The sequence below is a fragment of the Battus philenor genome, unplaced genomic scaffold, assembly GCF_028537555.1.
Source record: "Battus philenor isolate CCGP_79_NKW_IND1 unplaced genomic scaffold, ilBatPhil1.0.hap1 SCAF_2, whole genome shotgun sequence".
NCBI lineage: Eukaryota > Metazoa > Arthropoda > Insecta > Lepidoptera > Papilionidae > Battus > Battus philenor.
The window spans coordinates 6,591,985-6,619,309 of NW_027181682.1; the positions used below are offsets into that span (position 1 = coordinate 6,591,985).

General features: G+C 35.5%; 2 protein-coding genes across 2 annotated transcripts; one reads left to right on the forward strand and one right to left on the reverse strand.

Moving 5' to 3' along the window:
• Positions 1-261: 261 nt before the first annotated feature.
• On the reverse strand, positions 262-19,405 carry eys (eyes shut). Its single transcript, XM_068764682.1, has 21 exons — positions 19,278-19,405; positions 17,322-17,470; positions 15,134-15,364; positions 14,058-14,171; positions 13,170-13,338; positions 12,077-12,992; positions 11,690-12,003; positions 11,415-11,604; positions 9,667-9,818; positions 9,396-9,532; positions 8,453-8,704; positions 7,490-7,669; positions 6,906-7,116; positions 6,296-6,456; positions 5,451-5,651; positions 4,169-4,354; positions 3,347-3,475; positions 3,110-3,265; positions 2,214-2,377; positions 1,142-1,433; positions 262-425 (listed from the first exon to the last, which is right to left on the reverse strand). The coding sequence occupies exons 1-21, from the start codon at positions 19,403-19,405 to the stop codon at positions 262-264; spliced, it is 4,596 nt and encodes a 1,531-aa protein (XP_068620783.1).
• A 1,059-nt stretch (positions 19,406-20,464) lies between these two features.
• LOC137922286 (MKRN2 opposite strand protein) lies at positions 20,465-23,663 on the forward strand. The gene is made up of 4 exons (XM_068765258.1): positions 20,465-20,790; positions 20,870-20,947; positions 21,052-21,259; positions 21,780-23,663. The coding sequence occupies exons 1-4, from the start codon at positions 20,666-20,668 to the stop codon at positions 22,011-22,013; spliced, it is 645 nt and encodes a 214-aa protein (XP_068621359.1). The 5' UTR covers positions 20,465-20,665; the 3' UTR covers positions 22,014-23,663.
• The last annotated feature ends 3,662 nt before the right edge of the window (positions 23,664-27,325 follow it).

The window sequence follows — 27,325 nt, forward strand, 5'->3', positions numbered from 1 at the left end:
ATGTACTGATTCATGACGATACCACGACCCACAAGGCTCGGATACATGTATTTAAGAAAAATTGATAAGAATATTCTTTTACCGGATAGTGATGGCTAAAAAAGGATTTTATGAAAATTCCAACCGCAAGTTTACTAGAATCTTGGTAAAAATACCGTTTCGTTGGCAGAACTGTATCAAAATCAGGGGTGGCATATTTTAATTAACAGAAGTATCAAATGACCTAAAATTTTAATTCATATCAATTATATGTTGAATCAATTAGGTATTCGGAAATAATTGGCACGAATTAACGTTTTCACTGTATAGTCTTGAGTAGTCGGTGATATAGGAGTCCTCGCTGGTTGATATCTGATCAATGCAGCCTTTGAAGTTTTGAGGGAATATTTTCTTAACAGCAGGATTATCTTCTTCGTTCACTCCGCCTGCGTTGAAAATGGTTAAAAAAAGTAAACAATGAACCATCGAGCAAAGACTTCTAATGGATTTCTCAAACTTTAAAGTATCACATGATTTGCTCTCCTTGTTAAAAATCCGTGTTTGGCATCTCATTCAGTAATACCTCGAATGTGTAAATTAGCGTACGAATTCTGCCACGTAATACTGTCATATTTTTGGACGCATTCTTACTGTTGCCGGAATGGCATTTGCAGGTTCCGCGGATTGGAAGCGGCAGAGCGCAGAAGGCCCACGTAAATGTCCTAGTCTAAGACACCTTTCAACATAGGAAACTCGAGGGCCCCCCGAGGAGTCTCGTTTCAAGTCGCCACATGTGGACGTGGTGTTTTCGTTTCTCACCCTGATTAAATTTACGTTCACGCTGGGTGGACAACTGACTTTTTTAAGTTCACCATAGACGAATGCAGGTCGCGTCCAGCCATGTCGTATTGGAAATCTAGGGAGGAGGCTTATGTCCAGCTGTGGACATCCTATGACTGAATATGATAACTGTTTGAATTTTTTAATTTGCTTATAATTGATTTGGCAACTTGTTCTAAGCTTGAGGTTGTAGTAAATTGCAAAATTAAACGGATCTAATTTAATATAATAAATAAAGAGATCTCAGATATTTTCAGCGGTCTGCCTCTACTATATATGATACGCCAACAGTCAGTAATATAAAACTTGTCTCTCGACTTACCCATATAAATGTCCGCTGCGTCACTTTGTTCTCCTCTTTCACACGATTCTTCTATGTAGGCTAAATGTTTGTCTACAGTCAACGTGATATTTTTCCTGCCAAATTCTAAGACACATTTGTGCCAGTTGCCGTCCGCTAAAAATCCTACATTTGGAAGAATCGTAGAAATATTTCGTGCACGAATCGGAAAGGTTTTCTCATTTCGTCTTACTATTTCCGTTACGTCACAATGAAGAGACCAAACCAAACGTAGGTAGCCATTTTCGATGCCGATGCCTATATAGTCGTTTCCCTGTTGAGGAAAAAATAAATTGATTCACTGTTTTTTATTTTCATAATGTATTATTTTCTTATTATACTTTTTTTCTATCAAATAAAGTAGCGGCTATGTTCAAAGATGTTATATATGCCACGGTTTAGAACGCAAGTATAAGCATTGCGATGTATGTTTTTGTTAAGTACAAGTGAACACACATGTTGTCACCTATTGCAATTGTAACTAAGAGGTGGTAATATTTAATTTATTTTCTGTACTAATAAAATAAAAAAAAACCGTAACAGAATAAGTAGATCAGACTATTGGTAACAGAGAAAGATTATTACAGGTAACGATGTCACGTTCTTTAACGCTAAAATTGTACTTCCATATGCTAACGCCCCTTTTCAAATTTATATTTAAGAATTCTTTCGTGAATTGTTATATGCAATAATATAAATTAACTTAAATATAAACATACAAAAACTATAATTAGAAAAGATATTTTAATACGGGTACTTTTATTAATAATTTCATTGGAAAATATAATACTTATAACGCGTGACTAAATTATGTTAATCAATCTACGGATCCGTTTTTAATATTCTACTTGAATTATTACTCCGATTCACGTTTTAAATAGAATTGCAACGTTTTCCGAAGTGCGTGTTGTGGATACCGCTGTCAGAAGAGCTATGTTACCACAAGCCCCCTGGATCACATCAATGCCGCTTGTCATTCGTGGCTATAATAAATGCAAAAGTATATTTGTTCTTTGGAAAATTTATATAGATATAAAATATTTAAGGGTTTTACCATGTCAATCCACAAGAGCAAGCCATTAGGCTCGGAGGTGGTGAAGTTTAACGAGAGGAAGCTAGGGGTGGAGGTGAACCTCTCGCCAGAGTGTCTGCCATAGGCGTGTCGCCCAACTGCAATCAGCGCGTCGCCATCGAACTGCGGTATCGTTACGTTGATTTCTGTGCAAACAAACACAGCATAAAAAGTTTTATAATACACGATAAGATATTTTTCTACTACTCAAGATTATTTAGCATTAAGTCTGACAATGTCATTAACATCATGTCGCCACGATGATCGGTCTACCGCTGCCCGCATCCAGCGACCACCCTCGACCTTGACTTTGTCGTCGGTCCATCTAACGTAGGGCCAACCAAGCCGCGTGGCCACCTGCTCGCGAAACTTCTGTCCCCGACGGACCTCGGTTGTGCCAGCAATATGGCCCGCTCCCTGCTACTCCGAACGAGCAATTCTTCGAGCTTTTTTGGGTAACTACCACATAACTTTTTTACATGGTCGATTAATTACTGAGAAAAGTGTGCGAAAAATCGTAAAAAAATTTTGTAATTATTCATCGCTACTTGATAACAAGTACGCGGGTTTGTTACGGACTAAACCAAAAATGCTATTATCAGTCAGATCTGCAGATGTATAACAATGTTGAGTTTGAACAACTTCGTATTCTCCCAGTTCTACTTTCAGTTCTATTCCCAGTTCTATTGCTCTATAGATAAGTTTCTGTAAACACTGTCAAATTTAAATGAAAAACATTTTAGAGATTTGTGTAAGAATAAAAAAAATCGTGGAAAAAAATGTACTTATTCTTATTGGTGGACCAATTCAAAAAGTGTAAAAAAGAGTTGGATATATGTTAAGTTATTATCAGTTAAAAAAATATTGGTGAGGCTTACGCAACTGGCAGTGGTCTCCTGTGCGGCCTGCAGCACACACGCAGCGGTCGCGGCGGCAGTGTCCATGCGGCGGGGCGCATGTCCCCGGATGACACACCCCGCGTCTACAACGTCCGCCGGGACAAGCCGCCCCACAAGAACCTATATTTCTCCCTCCTGCGCAAAAGATAAACGCATTTTAACATAAGGTCATAAGTCTCATAATTCAATATTAATAAATTACTTGGACATATTTACCTAGTAAGTTTTGCGGTTCCAATGGGAATGGTACATTGTTTACGTGCAATTTCCTGATACAACCGGAGTAAGACTCCGGCGGTCCCGATATCGAGTCAAACGGCACTGTGGCCAAATCTCGTGCACCCCCTGTAAAAGAGCAACTAAATTTTCAATATTTTTTTTTATTTTAGGTCCACGCACTTTGTTGCAGCACTTAGGAAGACATTGCTGCGTTTTACGCGTTTAAAAGCAAAGCGAGTAACATGCTGGATGTCAACACAATTTGCATTACAGCAATATTTAGTTCAATCACTCTCTTACAACAAAAACGATGTAAAAATGTATGTACATATTAAATTTAATAATAGTAATGTTTTGTTAAGTAAATTAACTTGTAACATCGGTAAGGAAACACTAAAGATATTGACTTGGTTTTCAATGTTAAAAGCGTGTACAATAGACTGACGACTGTTGTCCGTGCGTGGTATGACATAAGGCCAGTTTCAAATCGGATCTATTTTGAGGATCACGAGATCAGGAGATACCAAAGATCTCTTTAAAAAATCACATCTCGCATCGTGAGAAGATATTTCTTATTAGCGTTTGTTGTGAAAGCAAAGAAGGTATGGGAATCGTTTCTGTATCGTTTCAACCTTAGCGATATGCACATAATGTCTAAACCTATAGTTCATTCTCGTTAAGAATGCGGTTATTCATGATTATTTGTCGGATTAGGGCACATAAGTATTGTTTCTTTTAAATTAGTTATGAGGCGTTGCAGATAATCATGATTCGCTACATTTTTAACGAGAACGGACTGTGGTAGCATTTACTACGAACCTAAAACAATGTCGGCGTCGCTCGCGGTGTGGGGGTAGGCGTGGGCAAGCATGGCCTCTGTGCTAAGGGCTCCGTCGACCCACACGTAGAGACGTGCGCCATATCGTCCAGCTTTCACCTGGTGCCACTGAGACATCGACAGCACCACACCACTTCGCACTAATGACGTCAGACCCGACAAACGGTCTGTGTGATAAACGTAATATCAATTACAATAATTATTAAATAAGATCATGTTTTTTATTCACATTACTAAGCCAAGTTTTCATTGTAAGAAAAACATCGAATCTCACATCAAAAAAAAGAACAAATTTTTCATTAAAATCTCAGTTACAGACAATTATCAAATGTTAACAAAACCTGTGTATAAAATTTTTTTATAACGAATACAAATTTTAATACTTTTTTATATCTAATTACCGATTTTTCCTGTTTCATACCACGATGTTGTTGTATACTATATGTATTTCTAAACATTAATTCTTGTATTAGTTAAAAATATTATTAAATATATAGGTTTCTGTCTCGAGTTGTGGGCTGTACCACGATATATATAAAAACTTCCAAATTTTAAGATGTATCGTACGTAACACAATTCATATGGAACCATCGATCACGCTTTCGGGACCTTTGAATTCAATAACGAATGCGACAACGTTACTGTTGCTGCCCCCTATTTGTAGTTAACTTTTAAGACTAACTATAGAAATGGTAATTATATTTATGTAACCTCCTTTTATATATTTAAAAACACCTAACAACGGTCTATAATCGCAATTTATGCATTATTTTTTACTGTAATGTTTGTAGTGATAATGAATAACAAATGCAAAATTAATGAGTCACTTGAAATTTATTCTTAAAAAAATTGTCTACTGAAATTGTATAATATTATAAGAATAGATAAACATTGACAAGAAAACGTTTGAAAATTAAAAAGATTTTATGTCGTTACTTCATCCAGTCGGAAACACAGTTTTTGTGTTTTACTTCATAAGATAACTTTCAAAAGAAATTACCTTAATCTAAAAAGCCTCTAATTATTCTAATCTAGTGTATAACAATGTAGTAAGCAAAATTTAAGCTTTTATGGAAATTTCCGGAGAAACTTCGAAAATAAATCGAAAATGTGAAGTGTTTTCTCTCAAACCTTACAAAGTTATAAAAAATATACCATGGTAATAAGATTTAGAAATTTAAATTATGTTGCAAATATTTTCAAAGCTTTTTAAATATCATGGAAAAAAAGAAAAAGAATTAAGGAGTTTTATTATATTTTCACCTGTCCAACGATACTCTAGTAGACCCCCCTGTAGAGACAAAGCCGTGTAGAAGTGTGGCGTCTGCGCCAATATCACCAAGCCTCGTTCTTTTGCCGGTTTAATCTCAGCCTCAAGAGACAAGCTCACGCTGGAGATCGTGCGTGGTAATAACTGAAGGTAAGATCGGACGCCGGTGAATAGCACGTCGATTGGAATGACATCTGGTAATGAATATTCAAACATATTATTAATTAGAGGCATATCGTTACTTGTGGGGCTCGCTTTGCATTTAGCAGTGAAACTTGCGATCATAGGTCGCAGGTGAGATACCCGGGATACAATTTTATATGTAATTTACTTATTATTCGTTATTCCAGGGGTACCATTACTAGTACCGCCGAAACAGCGGTACTGCGCTCTAGGCAAGAGAATGGAGCGGCGGATTTTCTAATCCGTCTCGTTGCACATATACCTAGGGCGCGGTATTGCGGGTTTGGCATTATGAAGTTATACACCCGATGAAACATGCCATACCGTATAAACGATTGACTATTCCCGCTTTGCTTGGCCCCGACTGCCCTTTGTTATTGTAATTTTATAAAATCAATTTTGTGTAATTTGTAAAATAGCTAAAAATAATTTTCTGGCTAAGTTGTATTTCTTTAAGAGCTGGAGTTTTTATAAAATCCGTTTCAGTTGAATGTTACTCGGCGAAAGAAATATTCCCACCAAATTTCTGAGCCTTATGCTTACAGAGAAATTGTGAAGTCTGTACATAGGTGGAAATCTGTTATATATACGCATATAAATTAAAATACCATATATTAGAGAAGATGTTATGAGACTTTAATGAATATATATTTACCCTGGTCGCAGTTGTCGCCTGTCTTGCCGTAAGGGCAGTCGCATTGGGGGCGCGAGTCTGAACCAAGCACGCAGTCTCCGCGGCATCGCGATACTGAACTGTCGCACTCGTGGCGCTGGCTGGAGCACGTTGCACCAAACCAGCCCTCGTTGCATATGCACCTTCGGAATGGGACAAATGGATTCATGAAATACTCGATCTTCCGCTTGTACATTTTTATCATCACCGTCATAGCAGCAGACAGACGCGCACTGCAACCAAAGACCTCTTCCTAAGATCCCCAAGATGACCGGTCTTGCGCCACCCACATCTAGCGACTTCCCGTATGGTCGGTATACTTAGTACGCCCGGCTTATCCACGCCGTGTCTACCGGTTCGTGGTCGCCACCGGAAAATCCTTCAGCCCCAACGGCTGTCGGTTGCATGAGCAATGTTCTTCTCATAGGCAATTCTTCGGGCTACGACGGTGATCTTGATTCCTTTGCAAATCTCCCACATTTATCTCAAAGTGGCCTTGAGCCTTCTTATAAGGCCCATCATCGACAACCCACAATGATCAAAGACTAAATTTCAGTCACTAGTCGAGTGGTCGCTGTTATTATGAGCTTACCCATAGGTAGCGGGCGAATGTATGCAGACTCCTCTGGGAGCGTTACACGATCGTGCGGTGCACTGGGCGACCCCGCACTGGCCGGCGCCGCGCCCGCCGATCACCTTACCGCCGACGGCCTGCCCGCTTACGTCCCAGATGCAGCCTCGCCACCCGCTGTGCAGCGGCAGGTCGTGCGGAAGACTCGCGAAGTTTTCCGATGGGTGCCCACCTTACAAAATCATATCAAACCGAGCTAAAGTAGCACCAGAATTAGTAAAAACAAAACAAAATCTTGAAGCTGTACCCACACATGTTAATATATTTTAATAAAATAAATCAGAAATAACATAAAGAAAATAACCACGAGTAATGACTGGCGTATAATAGCAGAGAATTTACGCGTCGTTGTCGACGTTTGTTTTGATAACTTGTACAAGCGGCGTTTGTTGTGGTGTTGTATTATATTACACTATAGTACGTATACACATATACATATATACATATGTGTATACGAACTATAGTACTTGACAAACTTTCCAAAGAAGGATCTTGATCGACAGTAATTAGGGATAAGACGCGAGGAGGAGGATAGAACATTGTACCTATGTATAGATAGGGAAGCAGCGTCATGCGCTCATGTTGCGGCGGCGCGGGCGCGTTACCGGACACATTGTAGCGACCGTCCACACTGAGACCGGCACCACGGCCTCGCCTCCACACGCGTACAACGTGTCCGCCACGCCGACCACTCAGCGCGCGCGATGTGAATACTCGCCGCGGACCTGTAAAATTAAGTTCCCAAGTAAATCACTTTCCGCCCTCCGAGCAAAGCCTGTTTATTAATTGAATACTTATCAAGTTGAATGACCAATAGAAAGTAATATTTCAAACGTTACAGCTTTCATTATTAACGCGAACGGACTATACGTTAATATTGTCATATTATTCTCGAATTCGTACGGATTTCCCCGGTCTATTGGCACAAAAACCATAGTCTTGTGGTGACTCCTTCGCCCACTTAACTTTCAACGTTCCTAAACACGAAACTAAGCTTCCTTTATGATTTATGATACAATATAAAAATCAACATTTACTTTAATAGTTTCATTGCACCAAAGCAAAAGATTTTCTAGTACAAAAAATAGTTTAAGAGAATTACTGAAGGAGAATACAAATTAATATATATACATGCTATTTCTAACCTTCAGAACTGGATATTGAGCACATATAAGTGCTTAATAAAATAGATATGTATGTATATGTTTAAGTCAGCATTTATACAACTATAAAACATGTTACATTTTATAAAACTAGTGAACTACGAGTTTAATTTAAATTAGTATTGTTAAGATAATAATGACTAGTCTTATTCAGATTGATTGAGGATTAGATAATGGTGATGATGAGTCACACCTCCTTGACCAATTAAATTTTAGTAAATTAGAACGTCATGTTCATATTGACCAGTTGAAGTCAGCCCTTAAGAAAGTACGGACGTGTCGGTTTTATTTAAATAATGAAGAAACATTATTATTATCTTAACGCGAATATATTATAGTTCATACCGCTTCCCATATTCCATGTGAGCATGATGTACCCTTTAACGAAGGTGAGTGCGATGTGTTGGCTGCGGGTGTCGTGACGACCGTTTTGTCCGACGAACGCCAGTAACGCAATCTGATCCATGTCGGTCGTATGGAATCGTAAACGCAGCTCGAAACGGTCGGAATTCAAAGCAGACGGAGATACGGGATATACTAGGAACGAGGACACCCCGCTGACGATTGGTGCCAGTGACGGTCGAGTTATTTCTACATCTGTCAATGCAAAAACAGTAATCATATCGATAATTTTTTACGGATTATTACGTTGTTCAAGTACAGGAACAAAAATATTAACAATTTTTGTGTTATCTTTAGTTATTTATGGCAAATTTTGATATCCTATACCGTATGCATTCATTTTGTCGTAGTCAAAATAATACCTGGTGTATGTAAAAAGTGTTTAAATTATTAACTTTGTATCACTATCGTATCCTTAGTATTTGGAAAATTTCTGATGGGAATGGTAATGTCACCACAGTATAAAGTTAACCACAGTATAATACACTATCATTATCAGCTCAGTCGCTAGACGTCCACTGTCAGACTTAAACCTTCTTCGTAGATTTCTAACACCTTTTTTCCACAACAAACGGATTAACAATGTCGTTTGGCCTTTCTATGAGTGGACGCACACGCGTGCTTATCCGTGGTCTACCCTTCCCAAAGCCCCAGCTCACATCTGTTCTGCGATCCATGTCACTTGCCCACTGCTGCTTCAACTTCCCAATGTTGATTACTTTAATTCGTCACATAGCAGCCTTTTACACGACAATTTTAGTAGTAACCTAGTTACAATATCCCAGTGCATATGTACTTGTTCTACTATACCAGCTTATATTCTAGTATATGAGTTATTTTAATTGTAATTAATGAATTAATCGATCTTATATTAACAACTGCTTACTAAATTCACAAAAGATTCCATGTTTTCCGTACGGGCATAAACAAAGAAATCCGCTGCCTGGATATTTGACACAACTGCCTCCGGCTTGACAAGGATTGTGTTCACACAATGATTGATTACAATTTTTTCCCATCCAACTGAAACGTAACAATTTTTACGTGATATATTTAGACGAGACTTAGATTTTATGTGGCAATAACTAACAAAAAGTATGTGGTGTCGATTAAGAGTCATAAAATTGGATAGAAAAGTATTCGTAAAAGAACCGTACCCATTAGTACAAGTGCAAGTGTATCCATCACCATGATCTCGGCACGAGCCTCCGTTGAAACATGGCCTTGACAAGCACGAGAGAGAAGAGCATTCTGTAATTTCTCCAGCATTAAATGCATCTCCAAAAATTTCTCGTCTCTCACTGTTTACCTAAGAAACAAAACATTAATGTAATTAATTGAAATGGTGAAAGTAATTAAATATTATAACAGTAATAGATTTCTCTATAACACTATAACTACAGATTAATTAATAGTAAATGAAAGATTTTGTCAGAAATTAGGAGATCTTTAGATAAACGAAAGTAACCGATTTAGCCCATTTTATACAGCGGATTCGCAAGTGGAAGTGGCAATGGACAGACCACATTACGTGCATAGCAAATGGTCGCTGGAGTCATAAAGTTCTGGAGTACGGACCGGCAAGCGCAGCATATGATATGACAAAGTGGAGAGATGTTAGATGCCGGCCGCTTCCAATCAATCATCAAACATCTATGGGGGAAGCCTATAGCTGAAACGATGATCGGTTGATGAAAGATCTTTATGTAAAGTCGAAAAAAATCAAAACCAACAAATCATCTAAGCGAAGTTACACACGGAGACGGACTCAGAGGACATGTAGCGTCCACCTAAGAGATTAAAGAACTTGGTAGCTGAATTCGGTTTAATAAATAATGTACACAGCGAAATAGTACTTAGGCTAAGTAAAATTAGGGACTTGTTGCTCTTTGTACATATAGATAAATAAAGTTGATCAATGTATAAGACAAAGTTTAAGGAATACTTGGGATGCGTAGAGGCGGCTATCAAACACGAAAAGAACATGGTGAGAACCAGGGGGCCAGGGAGGCCAAGACCTTAGGCATCTCAACCAAAACCAAACACGGCTCCGATTCATCCGCCGACTAGCTCCATATTCATATCGACGAGCCCTTTAGCGGTGGAATCCATTGTTAGCACAAATGATTTAGGAACCTAAGATTTAAGTTAGGAGATAGTTTAAGAGACCTAATAAACATTGTGACTTATAGAAACGAAAAAATGGAAATATTAAATGTAATTGAAAATAAAGGCACGGACCCCTATATATTTATGAAATACGGAAAATTCAAGTTTATTATATTATGAAATAGAATTGTATGATTGTATCATAGAAATAATTAGATGAATACATAAATTTAACTAATAATTTATGGCTATCTCTTTCTAAACATAAAGAATAGAAAGCGCGCATACCTAACAGATAAGAGATCGGGAAAAAAATCTACATACTATGCGCCAATAATTTAATAATTTTGCCACTACATGGCAAGAAAAAGTCACCTAGACCTGTGCTAAGTTGTACTCTTAAGTAACCCAAAATAATAAATTATAAAACTTAGGATAAGTAATCTGTATATCATAAGTCATTCGTTATTGGTCGTTCAAGTACATATTAAACGTAGCATATGTTAGGAAGAGGCGGTACCAAGGAGTAACAAATGTTTCACTGTACAAAAAGATTCAAATTAATCCGAAGTTAATTTAAAACTTAACTTAAAAGATCTCTGCTGCTTCGGTAGAGGTTTGAAAGGTGTGATAAAAACTCTTTTACAACTTTTACACTTATAACCAAACACTTGTATGTCAAATTACATAGAGCATTTCATACAAAGAAAATAGCTGATTATGATAAGCTCATGTTGAATATGTTTTTTCTGGTTTTGTATTAATATTTATCATTTTAGTTGGTATTAATTTGTACCTTCAAATCAGTAATGCATCCAATAAAAGGTTTATTGTCGGTATAATTATTGTCGGGTAAGTTGCCGAAGCGCAGAATGATGTCACGTTCGACTGCGCTAATATTTGCGATCTGACCGCCGCTCATTGCAACTGTGTCATTTAGGTGAAGAGTTGCATTACAGTGCTGTTGTTTTATGTATAAATCTAATCTGGAAACAAAGATGGATGAAGTATTTTAAAAGTTACGAATATTTAATAAATATGTGATACACCTGTTAATTACTTCATAAATACCTGCTTTCGATTTTCATAGGATATCCCTTATTGACGAAGGTTTTCAATTCGCTCAAAAGCATTGTTTGGTATCCACAAGAAAATTTAAACTTTAAAAGTCCAGAATTTAAAAATAATTCCATGTATGCACCTCTAGCTATATCTACGTGCATTATGTGCCCATCTGTTATCAATGTTTTTGCACTAAATTCAATACTGATGGATGTGGTGTTGTTTATGCGGTGAACGATGTATGAATTGCCTCCAAACGCTGCAGTGGTTACGTTCAGTTTCTCGTCACAAAATCTTCCTCCATAGTTGAACGAACAATGACACTTGAAATAATATAAATCGTTTGTAATGTGTATCCTTGTAAAGCATTAAAAAATTGTACAAATTCGTACTTACTCTTATACCGTGCAAAGTGCTCGCGCAGCTGCCGCGATTGTTGCAAATGTAATCTGTACACTCTGATTGTATCGTAGTGTAAATTTGTGTTGTTTTATCAAAAATAGTCGTAGTTTCAACTGCATCTGTGATATACGTTGGCATATCTGTAGGGAAAGATTCTGTAGGTATGTCTGTAAACATTTTATCTGTTGTGTCAATTTTTGTTGTAAAGGTGACTTCTGCATAGCTAGTTTTTGGCGATGATTCTGTTGAAGTTGAAATAGTTATTTCTTTATCGGTACGGTTGAACACCTGCATTGTTACTTTCGTAGAAGAGGTTGTAAACTCCATTGAAACTGTTTGATTGTTCCAGAATGTTGTTTCCAATTCTTTTGATGATGTAAAAGTAGTTGGTTCTGTTACTGTATCACAAGTTTCTTTACAAAGAGATTCTGTTTGAGAGTTATCAGATTTAATGGTCGTATGCGTTTTTGGTTCATATGTAACATCCGACGTGCTTATTGTGGTTGTATCTATATACTCCGGTGTGACCGAAACGAATGTTGTAGGTTCTTGTCTACTAGTTTTGTCTATTGTTAGAGTTGTTGTTTGAACGACTTCAGTTGTAGAAATTAAATCAGTTGTTGTTGAAGTCCAGGGTTCAGTTTCCAATGGTACTGTTATAAGTTTGGTTGATGTATCGTTGTAAATGGTAGATGAAGTTGTTGAAAGGATGTCGGTAAATATTTTTTCCATGAGTGTTGTAAGAATTGATGTTGATTTAGTTTCGAGCATTGGTGTAGGGCTGACGTATTCACAATCATATTTATTTTCATTCAAGATTAGACATTCACAAAAAGTTCCGGTGAGATTCGGTGGACAGGAGCAGGTAAAGTTATCCACTCCGTCAATACACGTCCCTCCATTCATACACCTTAAATATTATTTTTATTTTTACTAAATTAATAAGTGTTTTGCATTTTAAATGAAATATTAATAGATTTTTTAAATTACAAATTTAAATAATGATTTAAAGTCAAGACTTTTCTCTAAGTTCTGTACACAGTCATCAGTTTTACCACTTTGAAATATCGCGTTTTATGATGCCTACCTCGGTCCAAGCAAACATTCATCGTACTGCAGCTCGCACCGTTCTCCGTGGAAATCGGGAACGCAGTAACAAACTCTAACTCCTTCTTCAATTACACATAAAGCGTCGTTACTACAAGCGTTTTCATCGCAGAATTCGATCTGAACTTCGCAGCTTTTTCCTGTGTATCCTAAAACATTTAAATGTAAAGTAAAACTATTAATGAACTATAATATCATAAAAGCATCCAGTAGTGTAGTAGTGCCTGTAGGCATCTGATTCGCAACACTCAAGCGATTGCTCGATCCGAACCTTAGCAATAGTCCTTTCCCTCCATAGAATCCGCCTGAACGATCAGCCAAACCTAAGCTTTACCGCCTCCATATGAAATAACTTATAGCTCCAGCGGGAACTCCAGAGGAATCATTCGCCTAGTTTATAAAGTCTAGACTAGGTGTTCTAAATTTAAATGATTGCGAGACTCAGCAGAATTGAATGAGAACAATACAATAGAAAAGATATACATACGCCAAATAATTTATTAAAATATATAGAATGTCTGTTACTATAGTGTTACTGAAACCGCGTAGGTGTGCGTGCGGTGAGACGTGAGGGAGTACCGGCGGATCTGTTCCGTCAGTTCGCAGTCAATGCTAGTGGCGGCGAAGTTAATGTTATTTATCTTCGGTCCTTGCTTTTTAAAAATCGGTACAGCATTATTAATAGCATTTATGTTACCTAACTCGAAAAAAGTCATCATATAAATGATACAATCGCTGAATTGAATGTAATTATAATATATTACCATATTTAAAGTACTATAAATATACTTATTTCGAGCTAAAATAAATTTGTCAATATTTTAATTATATAACAATGTAGGAAGCGGATATATTCATTTTGACTTACCGTAAGCACATGCACACATGTAGTCTGCATGTATGTCGATGCACAATCCTCCATTCTCACATGGATTAGATTCACACTCGTCTATTTGATCTTCACAGAACTTCCCGGTCCAGCCTGTGAAAACATTATTTAAATTTTCCTTATATTTTGTTATGTACATATACAAAGTTGGCTACAAAAGTAAAAGCTCTAAACGAGTGCATGTAAAGATTATAAGCTGTCAATTAATATATGGTACATCCTATTATAAATTCAATAGTTTCTGAAAAAATAAATAACAGAAGGATAATATAGTAAAAGCAGCGTTTTGAAATTGCGGATTACTAAATACTAGGATTTATTTTAGTTTAATATCAATTATCGACCTGTGGCATTCCAATAGAGTTTCAGAGTGATCATTTTTTACAAGGCGATTGGAAATAGGTACACGAGTTTTAAAGCTTTTTGCTGACAAATAAGCTGTATATTCTCCCCTTTATAGCTTTTAAGTCTATAACCAATCACTCGTATACTTCCATGTCTCACTTTTTTTTTTACTTTTTTTATAACCTATACTACTATATCTATACTACTAATTACAATATCTTATTTACATTTGTGTGTTGTTATAATGAACTGTTATTGTAATTATTTAATTGTGTAGAATTAAGACACACGTAACTTAAATCTACTAATTCAGGAATCTACAATTTTTATTAAGTAAGTAAATCTACCAAATTTTACGAGGAATATTAGAGATTACTATCTATTTTTCCGCTAAATGGAACAAATAAGGAATTTGCACTGTTAAACAGAAGATGCTTGTTAACAGCTGCCTTAGCTCGATAGGAATAACCAAAGAGATAACTTTTATATTTTCTATTAACACTGTTCGGCAATTACAGTATAGCGCCTATAAATAGTGATGCGACCGTTGTACCCAAGCCACTGTATCATGCCTTAGTATCTAATATCAGCCTGTTTCGTCAGTTCGCGTGAACGCTCAGGACGTTTCTCTTTGATCTTCACCTCCCCGCGCTTTCCTAAGGTGCGGCACAGTGGTGTCGGTAGCATTAAAGTGAGAATAACTCACTCACCTGGTAAACATCTACAATAGAATTTAAACCCAGGCCCCTCTATGCACTGGCCACCATTATGGCAGCGCACCTCATCCGTCGCGTTACACACGGCCACGTCGACTTCACAGTGCTGTCCGGAGAAACCCGGCACACAATGGCAAACGTATTCGTTCGTCATATCAATACAAGTGCCATTGTTTAAGCAAGGGTTTGATTCGCATTCATTGAAATTAATCTCGCAATTTTCTCCTGTAAAATTACACAATAAACACAGAGTACATAAATATAGTCAACAATTTTAACAAGGCATTACAAAAAAAGAATGTTGACATATATTGATATAGAATGTAATAACTAAGTATGAAAAAAAACGAGATTATAAAAAATTAAATGTTCGGAACACTAAGTTTATTACATACGAATTAGAAAACATATGTTTTTAACATTTGTATATATACTGATACGTAGATACAAATATACGTTACGTATTTATTTGATATTTATGGTTTCTTAAGTTATACTTTTAAATGAGATACATTTAATTTCATTATCATCGATAACATTTCAGCCTTAGGAAATTTAATGCTGGACATAAGCCTCTTTGGTTGATTTAATTTAATGTTAAGTGATGTTAGTATTCTAAAAAAAATTCGTATTTATATGTTCCGCGTTAACAGTCTTTATGACTAATATATCACATTTTCATACGCTTACAATGACTTAATTTTTATTATGTATACCGCAAATATAATTTTGTTGCGACTAGAACCGGCTGCATAGGTTACTGCACGTTACAAAGTATTATTATAGATGTTTACGCTGTTAGCCCGGGGCTTTTACAGCTTCATCGGTACTGAGTTCACGGAACATAAGGGTCTTTAACCTTGCAAACAATTTTACTGTAAAGTCGACCTCCAATTAACCTCTAATGACGTTCGTACGAAGGTAAATGCTCTAATCGTATGTTATTCTATATGTGTGGCTTGGGACAACAGCGTGGACGACTCGGCAATCGGAAGGATGATGCGGATCCTACCTCGGATTGCCCACGCTGTTCGCGGCTATGGTGTAGGATGCCGCCTCCGGAAACGCAGCGTGCGGTGTCTGGGGTCTGTTTGTGTTGTGTCGAACGCATTTAATGTGCGATATGGCGCAGGTGGAATGAATGGTGTTAAAGTAGGAGCGGAGCTTGGACAGTGAAATCCCTGCCCGAGAGTATATAGTCGTGAAACCAAAGTTCAGACTTTGTCCAGTCGAAAGTGACTCCGGAGTACCTGAATGAATCCTTCTGAGGGATAAGACGGCCGAAGATGGACAGGTGTCTCTTTCGATTGCGTACGATCAGGATTCACGTCAATTCTACATTTCTTGAACCACTCGCCTGGGCCACGATTTATAGTTGACGTGAGACGAGACATGGGACTCTACACAAAGTCTAGAGGGCGTGTCGTCCGCGAATAGGACTAGGTTGTCCTTGGTTTCCCTAGGGATATCGCTCGTAAATTGTGAGAAGGGTAGCGGGGAGAGGCAGGACTCCTTAGGGACTCCTGCGTGGATGGGTCGAGGGGTGCGCGTCATGCCAGACTTTGTCGACAATCTTCATATTGAATTGATATCGAACAGGATAGCACACGTATCTTTGTCTTGCGAGGAGCAAAACCCGTGAGGAATGAATCGGCGAATCAGTGTGCCTGATACACGCATGAATGGTGGTTTCGAAAGCCAAACTGTACGTAGGCATGTACGTTTCGGAGAAGATGATTGTTTTGCGCGACGTCGTTGAGGCGCCTTAAGAGAATCCGGACGTATATAGCTTCCCCAGGGTGTTGAGGACACGTTTGTTTGGGTCAGCTATTATAATAAATATAATGATGAAGTATTACATTGTGACGTGTTCTTCTTTTAAAGGAAATCAAAGCAACAAAAAATAATTTATGTACAACGAAAGATAAACAATATTTTTATTAACATGACTGCAGCATAATTTTAGTTAAAAGATTTACAATACAATCTAAATATTTGAAGGAAATTGAATTATAATAACGAAACATAACATAATAAAACAAAATTACATGTTAAACCTAGTAACGTTTTAAAAGGAGCCAGCTGATGTTAATAACACACAGCTTATAAAATGTTAATAAAAAAGATAAACAATTAAATAATTATATTCAGTTCGGTAACGTTTTCTTTAAAAGCTACTTACCGATAAAGCCTTCGGGACATGTGCAGTTATAGGTGGCGATACCATCAACGCACGTGCCTCCGTTTTGACAAGGATCTGACCAGCATTCGTCCCAGTTCGTCTGACATTGCACTCCGGTATACCCGTCTATACAGTAGCACATGTATGTACTAAAAATTCAAGATATTATTAGATTAAAATAAAATCGTAACATGCCTTTAAAGCACAGATAAATATAAAAAAAAACTTTGATATGAAAGGAACGCTCTGTAGGAATATGCTATTTATTTTACTACAAACATTCATCAATAGGACTGTTATTGGAACTTAAATACGTTTGTATGGAAACAGGAGAAAATTTAATAACGCAGAGCTATAAAAATTATTATTATTTTCCACAAGATCCACGAGACTGTTGACCTAGTAAAAGTCGTCAAAAAACGTTGTATTAGAGTCGATTCCAATCGGTCTTAGTGGAAATCGATGTAAGTTGATATGATGGCGTCGATAAATTATTTACTTTGTTAAGATTACAAATACTAGTATACGATATTTACGTAAAAGTAAAGAAGGTGAATCCCGTTAACATAATACCAAACTGTCTTCATACGAATCTAAAGTGAACATTAGTAATGTTTAAGAAATAAAAACATTTAAAGAATATTTTAAGAATTTCTTGTCCTCTTATAATCGCTAAATAGAATAAAACACTCAAGAGAATAAAACACCATTCTGTAAAAAATTCTCCTAATTGGATAATCTTCTATACAGCTATCAACTTTCACTAGAGTTGTTATGTGTTTTGTTATGTGGATCATCGTAGAGGTTACACCGTGTCGGATTTCTTTCTAACTTTGGTTAATCTGGAGTATCAAGTTGTACATAAGTCCACCAATATAGATTATCCGATTACGCTTCTTTAGTAATGTTTTTAAAGTTATTTTAGAAATATAATGCGTATTATTTACTAGTTAAACATTTTTGAAGCTATCATTTGAATAGTTGATGATGATGATTGAATCGTTGGAGGTTAGAAAAAGCTTTAAAAGAGTTGATGTATAGCCCAGGTGTTAGCAAAAAGCTTAAAATATTTTACACCCAATTCCAATCATCAGAATAAACTTATTACTAAAATAAGTCATATCAAATTATTATTTTCTTATTCGGCACACCAATAACCTCCGGCAGTACAAAGTCTGCAGTGACAAATAGTAAACAATAATTTATTATAACACGTAGTTATCCGAATTTCAACAAACCTTTTTATAACTATGTTTTCAATTAATTTTTGGATAGGGTGTACCATAAATCAATTGACAACATGTGAGCGTTGTCTTTTAAAAAATTTACACCTTTAACTAATCAACATTTATATTATTATTTGGCTTCAACAAAATTATAAAATTGATGTGTGTTAATTATATTATTCTTTCAATTTTATTATGTACCTCAAAAGAATGATTACGAAACCTGTCATTTGAGACAAGTCAATGAAACAGATTTTAATAAACTACTCTGATTTTTATAAATTACATTTACTTATTACGTGTAATTTTTAATTTGAATATACTGTGCTGATAGTTTTGTGCTTATACAACATAATAAGTAATTCGTGCGTATATACTAATTTGAAAATAAAATTTTAAACAACACCTCATCTGCCATTGTCCTGATCAATTTACAAACTTCGCTTACAGCGATACTTTAATTTAAAACACATTTCGTGTTTTAAATTAAAATATCGTGCAATATTTCATTCACTATAAAATCGTTGCAATAAATAACATTAACAAATCACTCAATGACAAAAATAAATTTTTACCAGTCATGTTTATTTTTAGTTATTTATTTAATTTGACGGCTAAATGTGTAAACCATTCAACATTTTATTTTTAATTAAAATTATGTATTATTGAATTTATATTTTATTATACGTATTAGTATTTGCTATCTTAACGTACATTTAAAAATAATTACCTGTTGAGATCGTCTAAGCAAATACCATTAAGACATGGATTACTCAGACAAGCTATTCCGGCTGATACCACTGGCAACGCAAGTAACCACCAAAATGCTAGAGTTTCTTTTCTATTTTTCTTCAACATCATGTCTAATTGTTTAATAATTTTAAAAAATTAAGAACATTATTGAGACAACTTTTTACTTAAATTTAGTTAAAAAATTAATTATGAATTGTTAGTTAAAAATTGGAATTATTTCATTGTATCTGAACTTTCCTTTTCTCGGCTAAGCCAAGCTCTATGCCAACCTCCACGGTGTACTCAACACCCACTAAGTATGAACTGGGACTCACGGTCGAGGCGTGGTTACCCCGATTTTTATCAATTTCACTGTTGCTGTAGCAACCCGTAAACATACAATACAACTTGACACTATTGACTAAATTTTAACATAGTTTACATTCATTGAACTCTATTTTGAAATGTATATATATATATATATATATATATATGTATATATACATACATACATATATATATATATATATATATATGTGTGTATATATATATGTATATAGATTTTTTCATATCACTATGCACAAGATTTTTCACAGATTGTGCAGAGATTTTTCACAAATAAATCATTAAATCATTTAAAAAACAGTATGGTCTGGTATGATTTTAACCTTAAAACTTATAATCATCATATGTTTTAGTTTTTAAAAAAGAAACTGCTCTTAATGACAGTGTATTAAAAAGTAATTGCACTGTGCTACAATAAAAAGGAATAATAATTAAACAAACAACGGTGTCCGTTATTTTTATCGCCACCAAAAATAATATTACAGATGAATATTTAAATTTTCCCGCATTTTCCAAATTTTTGCAAGCACTTCTAGAGAAAACCATTTAGCCAATAAGAACACTGTTAATCCTATCATATGTTAGTATACGTATACGTACGTGATTAATAGTTGCGTTCAGAATAGCCTATTTCTTATTTCATAGTAATAAATTAATTATCTTTTTACCACACATTACATATAAAAAATATTTATTGTTACACGCTTTTCGTTTCATTACCTTTAATTGTGAAATAATATACAATATTTATTACTCAAACAATTAAACAGAGTTAATAAACGAAATACAAACATCTTTTGATTGCCGTATTAGGAACGTTGTCGGAAAAGTCCTTCGAAACGACATGGGGCATAAAGCAATGTAGAACAAAAGTAGTGTTAGCGAGTGTTAGTTCCAATTAAGTTCGTTCTTGTTCTGTAAAAATATTCGTTATTTTTTGTAACTTTCCTACAATACTGTATGTAGATGACCTGGAGGTTGTATTCATAATTATTTTTATGTAGGTTTAATTGAGAATACTCGGTTAATTGGAGAATAAAAATGGATCCAGGTATCCTTTGTTTCCACCATTGTGAACATAAAGTTTTTTGTACTATTATTCCGGAACAATGCCCAGTTTGTCAACAAAAACTAGATAGATATGACTACAAACTTTTACCGTTTAGGTGAGTAGCCTATCGACATGTACAGGCCAGAATACTAACGTAAAAAGTTGTGTTGCTATGTGTCCTATTTCTGTTTTAGAGTTCCATATCCCTTTGTTAAAGCATCTCAACATCCAAGGGCTATTGTTATGAAACCTACTCACGGTGATTTCCTCAAGTAAGTAGTGCAGAATTTCATAGAAAAAGAATTGTATATGGTCACTGACATTGACTCATTTCTTTAACTGATAAAAGCTTGAGGTAAACATTTATACGTTTCAGTGACTACTATAATTCTAAGGACTTGCATATAGGGGTCACTAACTCGCATGGATGCGTCATTGAATTCAGTGAAGAAGGCATTCGTGGTGTTGACCCAATAACAAAGAAATGGATCAATTCTGACCTAAGCTCAGACTGGGATCAGTGCTTGATGCTGGAGCAGTTTGACGAGTTGTGGAATGAAATATGGGATAGTGTTCTTTTAAAAGTAAGTCTCTCTTTCTTTATTATGCATTTATTGTTTTGCACAATTTGTAGTAACATAACAAAACACTTATATTATATGAATTGTGTAACCATATCATTACATATAAAAATTATAGCATATTACCAACTTTTGTCTCTCTACTTAGTTCAAATCTTTGATAACCTTGTCAGAAGTCTAGCCATATATCTCATTTGTTTCGTTCCCATTATATAAGGCCATTAAAATTTTGAGTACTAAATTTTTTCATTTTTATTTCAAAACATAATTATAAAATTCTTCCTCTTTCTGATATGGTATGCATTTTTCATTACTTATGAAGAAGAAACAAAATGTCTTTAGTAAATCAAAATCTATTTCCCTTTGGAACACTAACTGAATTTTTTAGATAAATGTAAATTATTGTACTCATATCCTATCCTTTCAAGGATATATGTATATGTATTTGAATTGTATAATTAGTAATTGCTTCTGTAACAAAAAATATTACTTTTTGTCTATTTAATATATATATGGTTTCCAGATCAGTTCAAGTTCTCTTTGGGATGCAGATAGATACAATGAAGAAAGACACAACTGTTTTACATTTGTTCTTGCTTTTCTACGAGCACTTGAATGTGGAGAACTTTCTGAAAAGGCTCAAGATCCAAAGTTGTTCTGCAAACAATATGTTGTTCCAAGAACCTCAGCTGCAGGAAAGTATATATCATTGTACAGGCAGCTTAAAAGACAAAGTTACTTTATACAAAGCCAATGATGGCTTTAGAACTTATAATTTATTCTACATATTTATTGGTTCTGGTTTAACTGTGATGTTAATGTTTAGAAAAAATATTGAATTGAAGTGCATTTAATGTAGACCAAATGATGTTTTAGTTCACTTTGTTGGAATGTACTATTAAGTCAATTATCAATTGAATTTACTTTATTTTATTTATTATTATAATAAATTATCTTGTCATTTATATTCTTGCCAAAAACATGCTGTTTAAAGGACAATCATTAATAATTAATATGTTTAAGAACAGTATTATTGGAAGGACGAAAGTAAATTTAAAAGAAGTAGGTATATTGTTGTGTTCAAACAAAGATGTTGTGTGTTGTTGGATAACATTAGCTAATAAATAGAAGTGATGCCACAATAAAATATACATTTATAATTATGTACAGTTTGCCACCCTGTTCAATAATTTTCAGTTAGTAAAACTTACTTTTAAAAAAAGTATTTTGATTCAAAAGCACAATAAAACTGTATTAATATAACTAAATAACTTATTATAGTTTTCATTCTGCCATCACTTAGACATGAATTTTTGCAATTATGTATGTGATATACTGCCAATATTATATCTCATATCATTGTTAATGTATGATTTGTATGTGAAATAATACATATTGAATAACTTTAGATTAACGTAATATAATGCGCACCTGTTTTTTGTTTTGGTTACTGTTTCACATTCAATGCATTAAAGGTCTGTAACCAAACAAAAATTAAGGATGTTTATACATTAATTATATACAAGGGATGTTAAGAAAAAAGTTCCATGCAGTTTTTGTGCTGGAATAAATAACTTTATGAAAAAGAAACTGTGAGATTACTGTTTTCATGTATAATTTTATTTACTCTGTACTGTATTGCTATGTCTGTTACTAAATCTAAAAAAACATTTCAAGATTTTGCCACACTTAAGTGAAAAGTAATGCTTCCAATCACTGATGACTAAAGTAATGGAATTGTATTGTAGAAATCTTTTTATAAATTTATACAGTATTTGTGTAACACATTATATGAACATGTTATATCACATTTCAACTTCCATAGTCGCTAGATAAAGTTCTGAATCGAGTGGAGTTATTGTTACACTTAAAGTAGAAACTTTTTATAAAATTTACACTGTAATAACTTTAAATTTTTTATTGTGATCAAAGATAAACATGTTATTGTCCAATTGAGCGTTTCCACACGTATTTTGTACTCATAGTATTTGTCAGATAATTTCAACATATTGTTTAATTGATGCTTGCCGAATTATGTAGGTTTATAGAGTAAGTCTCGTGTTAAAAGCGGAAAACTTAAGTCATTCCGTCGTTAATTGGATAGTTTCGAAAACTGGCAATAGATTAAAAAAAAGTATACGCATATTTAAATTTAATTTAATGAATGTATAATTAATTTTTGTTGATTTTCGTCATGTTTATATTAATAAGATCTAGGTAATTTTTTTAATAAGAAGTTTATAAAATATTTAATAACTTTTGGCTCAAATGAAACTGTCTTTTTTGTAGATTTATAAATACATTCTCGAATATTTAGTTAAATTATGCAACTAGGAATAATTCCGTAAACTAGTTGCAAGTCCAATTCTCAATTATCCATTCGTTTTAAAATAACTTTTGTGAGAGAAATCTCACAAAAATTACACAAGAAAGACAAAATTTGTAGGTGCTACATTGGAAATAAAATGAAAGAAAAAATGTATATTGTTTTATTTGTTACTATTGTAAAATACCTCAACCTACAGTAGGCGCTATATGCTTTGTATTCCTTTATGAGTTTACTAATGACAATTTGACTTTATAGAAACTTAATGTTATTAAGGGAACCTATTATTTGTGGACTATGGTAAGTTGTATGAAATCCATCAATCAATGGCACATGTGTAGGTCACACACTCCCTGAGGAAATTTGTGTTCCAATAGAGACAATATTGTAACTCGTTTAACTGAAACTATATAATTCTAAATAGTTGAGACTATTTTACTTAAAACCATTATAAACTGCGAATAACTATTAAAAATGTTAACAGTTTTCCTAACGAAAACTGTATTCAAAGTTAAACATCTTTTTATTTTCTGTAAGATAGGTTTTTAATTCTTTTTTTTTCCTCAATGTGATTCATACTTATTAGGAAATAATAGTGTAACTGCCGCAGTATTAGCCATACATGTCGTACAACTGTTCACCCTGGGGCGTCGAACGAGGCCACGCTTTGAGCAAACTGCACGACATTTCATACGAAATTTGAAAAATTTACATGGCTATTTGAACAAACGAGAGAATAATATGAAGGGTTCCCACAGTCACGTGGCGAATGATTGTCTCTTATTGGCGACATTTGTCAATGAGGTGTTCTGTAGCACTATAGACGTCACTCGAAGTGGGTCGACTGTCAACAAGGCGATTATTCTCTCTTTGCTTAAAGTGTGGCGTCAGTCGATATTCGAGGGTTAGCAATTGGGCGATTGTACGTTACTTCAACTGTGGAATCTACACATGTACTCTATATGGAACAGCTATGCGATTTTATTTCACACAAGTGTTTAATTTCATTAAGGATAGAGTATATAGTAATAGGTCAGCGTGATTTGTTAACGGAGGCACCTTCGCTTCTTAACGTCAAATGAAACCGTGGTCAACCAATACATGGTCTTAGCGGGTAAAGTTAGAAATAACAGGTTGTCAAATATCTCCCTTCCGCTTTTTTGCTCTTTATTCAATGCTTTATAAAAAGTGTTACAGTGATCGGATTTAGTTCAAATATGCGCCGTTTTGTTCGATAATCTGTTTCCATCTAGACGGCAACTTCATAATACCTCCCTCGTAGAAGCCCCCCTCCTTATTTGCGAAGAACTCGGACAGCCACTTTTCACAAACCTCTTTTGAGTTCAACTTTACACCACCAAGGGCGTTCGCCATGGACAGGAACAGGTGGTAATCACTTGGCGCTATGTCCGGGCTATATGGTGGATGTGATAAAACCTCCCATCCGAGCTCCCGTAGCTTCTGACGAGTCATCAACGAAGTGTGTGGTCTGGCGTTGTCCTGGTGGAATACTACACCCTTCCTGTTGGCCAATTCTGGACGCTTCTGGTCGATCGCCTGCTTCAAGCGGTCCAATTGTTCGCAGTAGATGGTAGAATTAAGCGTCTGGCCATATGGAAGCAGCTCATAGTGGATGATTCCCTTCCAATCCCACCAAACACACAGCAAAACCTTCCTGGCCGTCAATCCCGGCTTGGCCACTGTTGGGACGATTCACCGGCCTTCGACCACGACCGTTTTCGCTTGATATTGTCGTATGTGATCCATTTTTCGTCGCCAGTCACCATCCGCTTCAAGAATGGGTCGAGTTCGTTCCGTTTCAGCAGCATATCGCAGGCGTTGATTCGGTCCAGAAGGTTTTTTTGCGTCAAATCATGCGGCACCCAAACATCAAGCTTTTTTTGTATCCAGCCTTCTGCAGATGGTTTAAAATGGTTTGGTGACTAACTCCCATCTCCTGGGCGATGTCACGAGATGCCACATGCCGGTCTAACTCGATGTAGTCCATGATTTGATCGGTATTTGTCGTCACAGGTCTTCCGCCGGCTGGCTTATCCATGGTGTCGTTTTCGCCGGCTCTGAATCGTCGAAACCATTCCTCCGCGGTTCGAAGTGATAGAGTACCATCCCCCAAAACACCATTAATCTCACGGAACGTTTCTCTAGCGGATTTGCCTTTAACGAAGGAAAACTTTAAAATAGCGCGAATTTCGGCGTTAGTGAACTCCATGTTTACACGTCTATAACTGTTGAACGCAATATCCAAACTAATCATGCATAGCGTCGTTTTGTAGGTTACGTCAAGACCTTTCAAATAATGTATAGTATTGCCAGATACGAGCTCTGTAGCGCTTTGTACATAGCCGCGAAATTCAAAAGACAAAAAGGCGGAAGGGAGATATTTGACAACCTATTATGTAATAGTTAGTTAATCAAAATGTCCATTAAATCGAAACAAGCGTTCCGAATAAAATCTGTAATCTCTGAAAATATTTTTTAAAATGTCAAAAGATTCTTTATATCGCGCCGATCGGTATCAGCTAAATATTTTTATTAATAAATAACTTATCAGTTATTTTTTTTAAATAATATAATGCCATTATATAAATTTCAGAGAGTTGCAAAAGAAATAGAGATATGAAAACTCTGAATATATGTAGCTTTTCACGTTGGTAAATTAAAGTGGGAGTGGGCAGGCCGCATAGTGTGCAAAAGAGATAACCACTGGGGCAAGGCACCAAGATTCTGAAGTAGAGACATTGGATCGGCAAATACAGCTTAGGACGCCCACCAACAAGATGGACTGACGACCGTGTTATGGGTGCTGTAAGAAAAGCCCATAGGCTTCTATTCTTCTTCTTATTCAGTCGTGGTTCGTCCGTTATTAGACATATCCAATAACGGACGAACCACGACTGAATAATAATGATGATATAGCTTTGGTATTAAGCGGAAGTTTCATATTATTGTAACTAACAAAGAAACCTACACATTAATATTTCTTGTCACTGAAACATGATGTTTGCCTCGTAGCATCAATGGCTTCATCGGCTTGCAGGTAGCAGGGCATTGACAGCGCTTATCCTCTCTCAGTAACTACATTGCTACCGATACCGCTGTACGTTAGGAAAGCGCTGCAAGAGCCGATGAAAATGACCATCAGCGCCGCCGCCGCGAGCCTTAATGATGGATTGATGGAAACGAGCGGCCGATACTTTACCTCGTCGCGCGGCGGTTTTACTTACGCAGTGTTACTGATATTTCGGAAACTGTACAATTCCGTGGGCCGATACTTTAAATATTACAAAGGAGTGTCAGCAAAGCTTATGTTGTTGAGGCGAACGCTACATGGATCGGTGCATAGGCTCTGGAAAGCTTTCCTCTGCTCGATCGATTGCATTTGTATCTTTTCTTTGCTCTGGCAGCGGGATATTATTATATCAAAAATTTTCCGGTATGTATTAAATGGAGAAAATGTTTCTCCATTTTATCCGTACCGCAGATATGTAAGCATTTTATCATGTGTTATTCGATTTCAAAGCAGGCAGTGGGTGAAATAATTAAGTTATCTATTGAGATGATTAATAAAATACCATTACGTAACCTATCCCCATAGTCCCGATGTAAACTACCATCTTCATCTTGGCATTTTCTAGTAAGAAATCTATATTTTCTTTTAGTTTTTAATTAATAATTTTGATGATAATGAAAACATTTGTTAATAAATAAAAAGTAAAATAATT

Bases quoted from the DNA above. Each gene is read 5' to 3' on its own strand.
- eys (XM_068764682.1), bottom strand. From the start codon at position 19,405: ATGTTGAAGAAAAATAGAAAAGAAACTCTAGCATTTTGGTGGTTACTT. The intron at 9,533-9,666 runs GTACGGTTCTTT...GTTACGTTTCAG, and splicing joins ACTTGCACTTGTACTAATGG to TTGGATGGGAAAAAATTGTA. The intron at 7,670-8,452 runs GTATGAACTATA...TTAATTTTACAG, and splicing joins CACATGGAATATGGGAAGCG to GTCCGCGGCGAGTATTCACA.
- LOC137922286 (XM_068765258.1), top strand. From the start codon at position 20,666: ATGGATCCAGGTATCCTTTGTTTCCACCATTGTGAACATAAAGTTTTT. The intron at 20,791-20,869 runs GTGAGTAGCCTA...TTTCTGTTTTAG, and splicing joins TACAAACTTTTACCGTTTAG to AGTTCCATATCCCTTTGTTA. The intron at 20,948-21,051 runs GTAAGTAGTGCA...TATACGTTTCAG, and splicing joins ACTCACGGTGATTTCCTCAA to TGACTACTATAATTCTAAGG.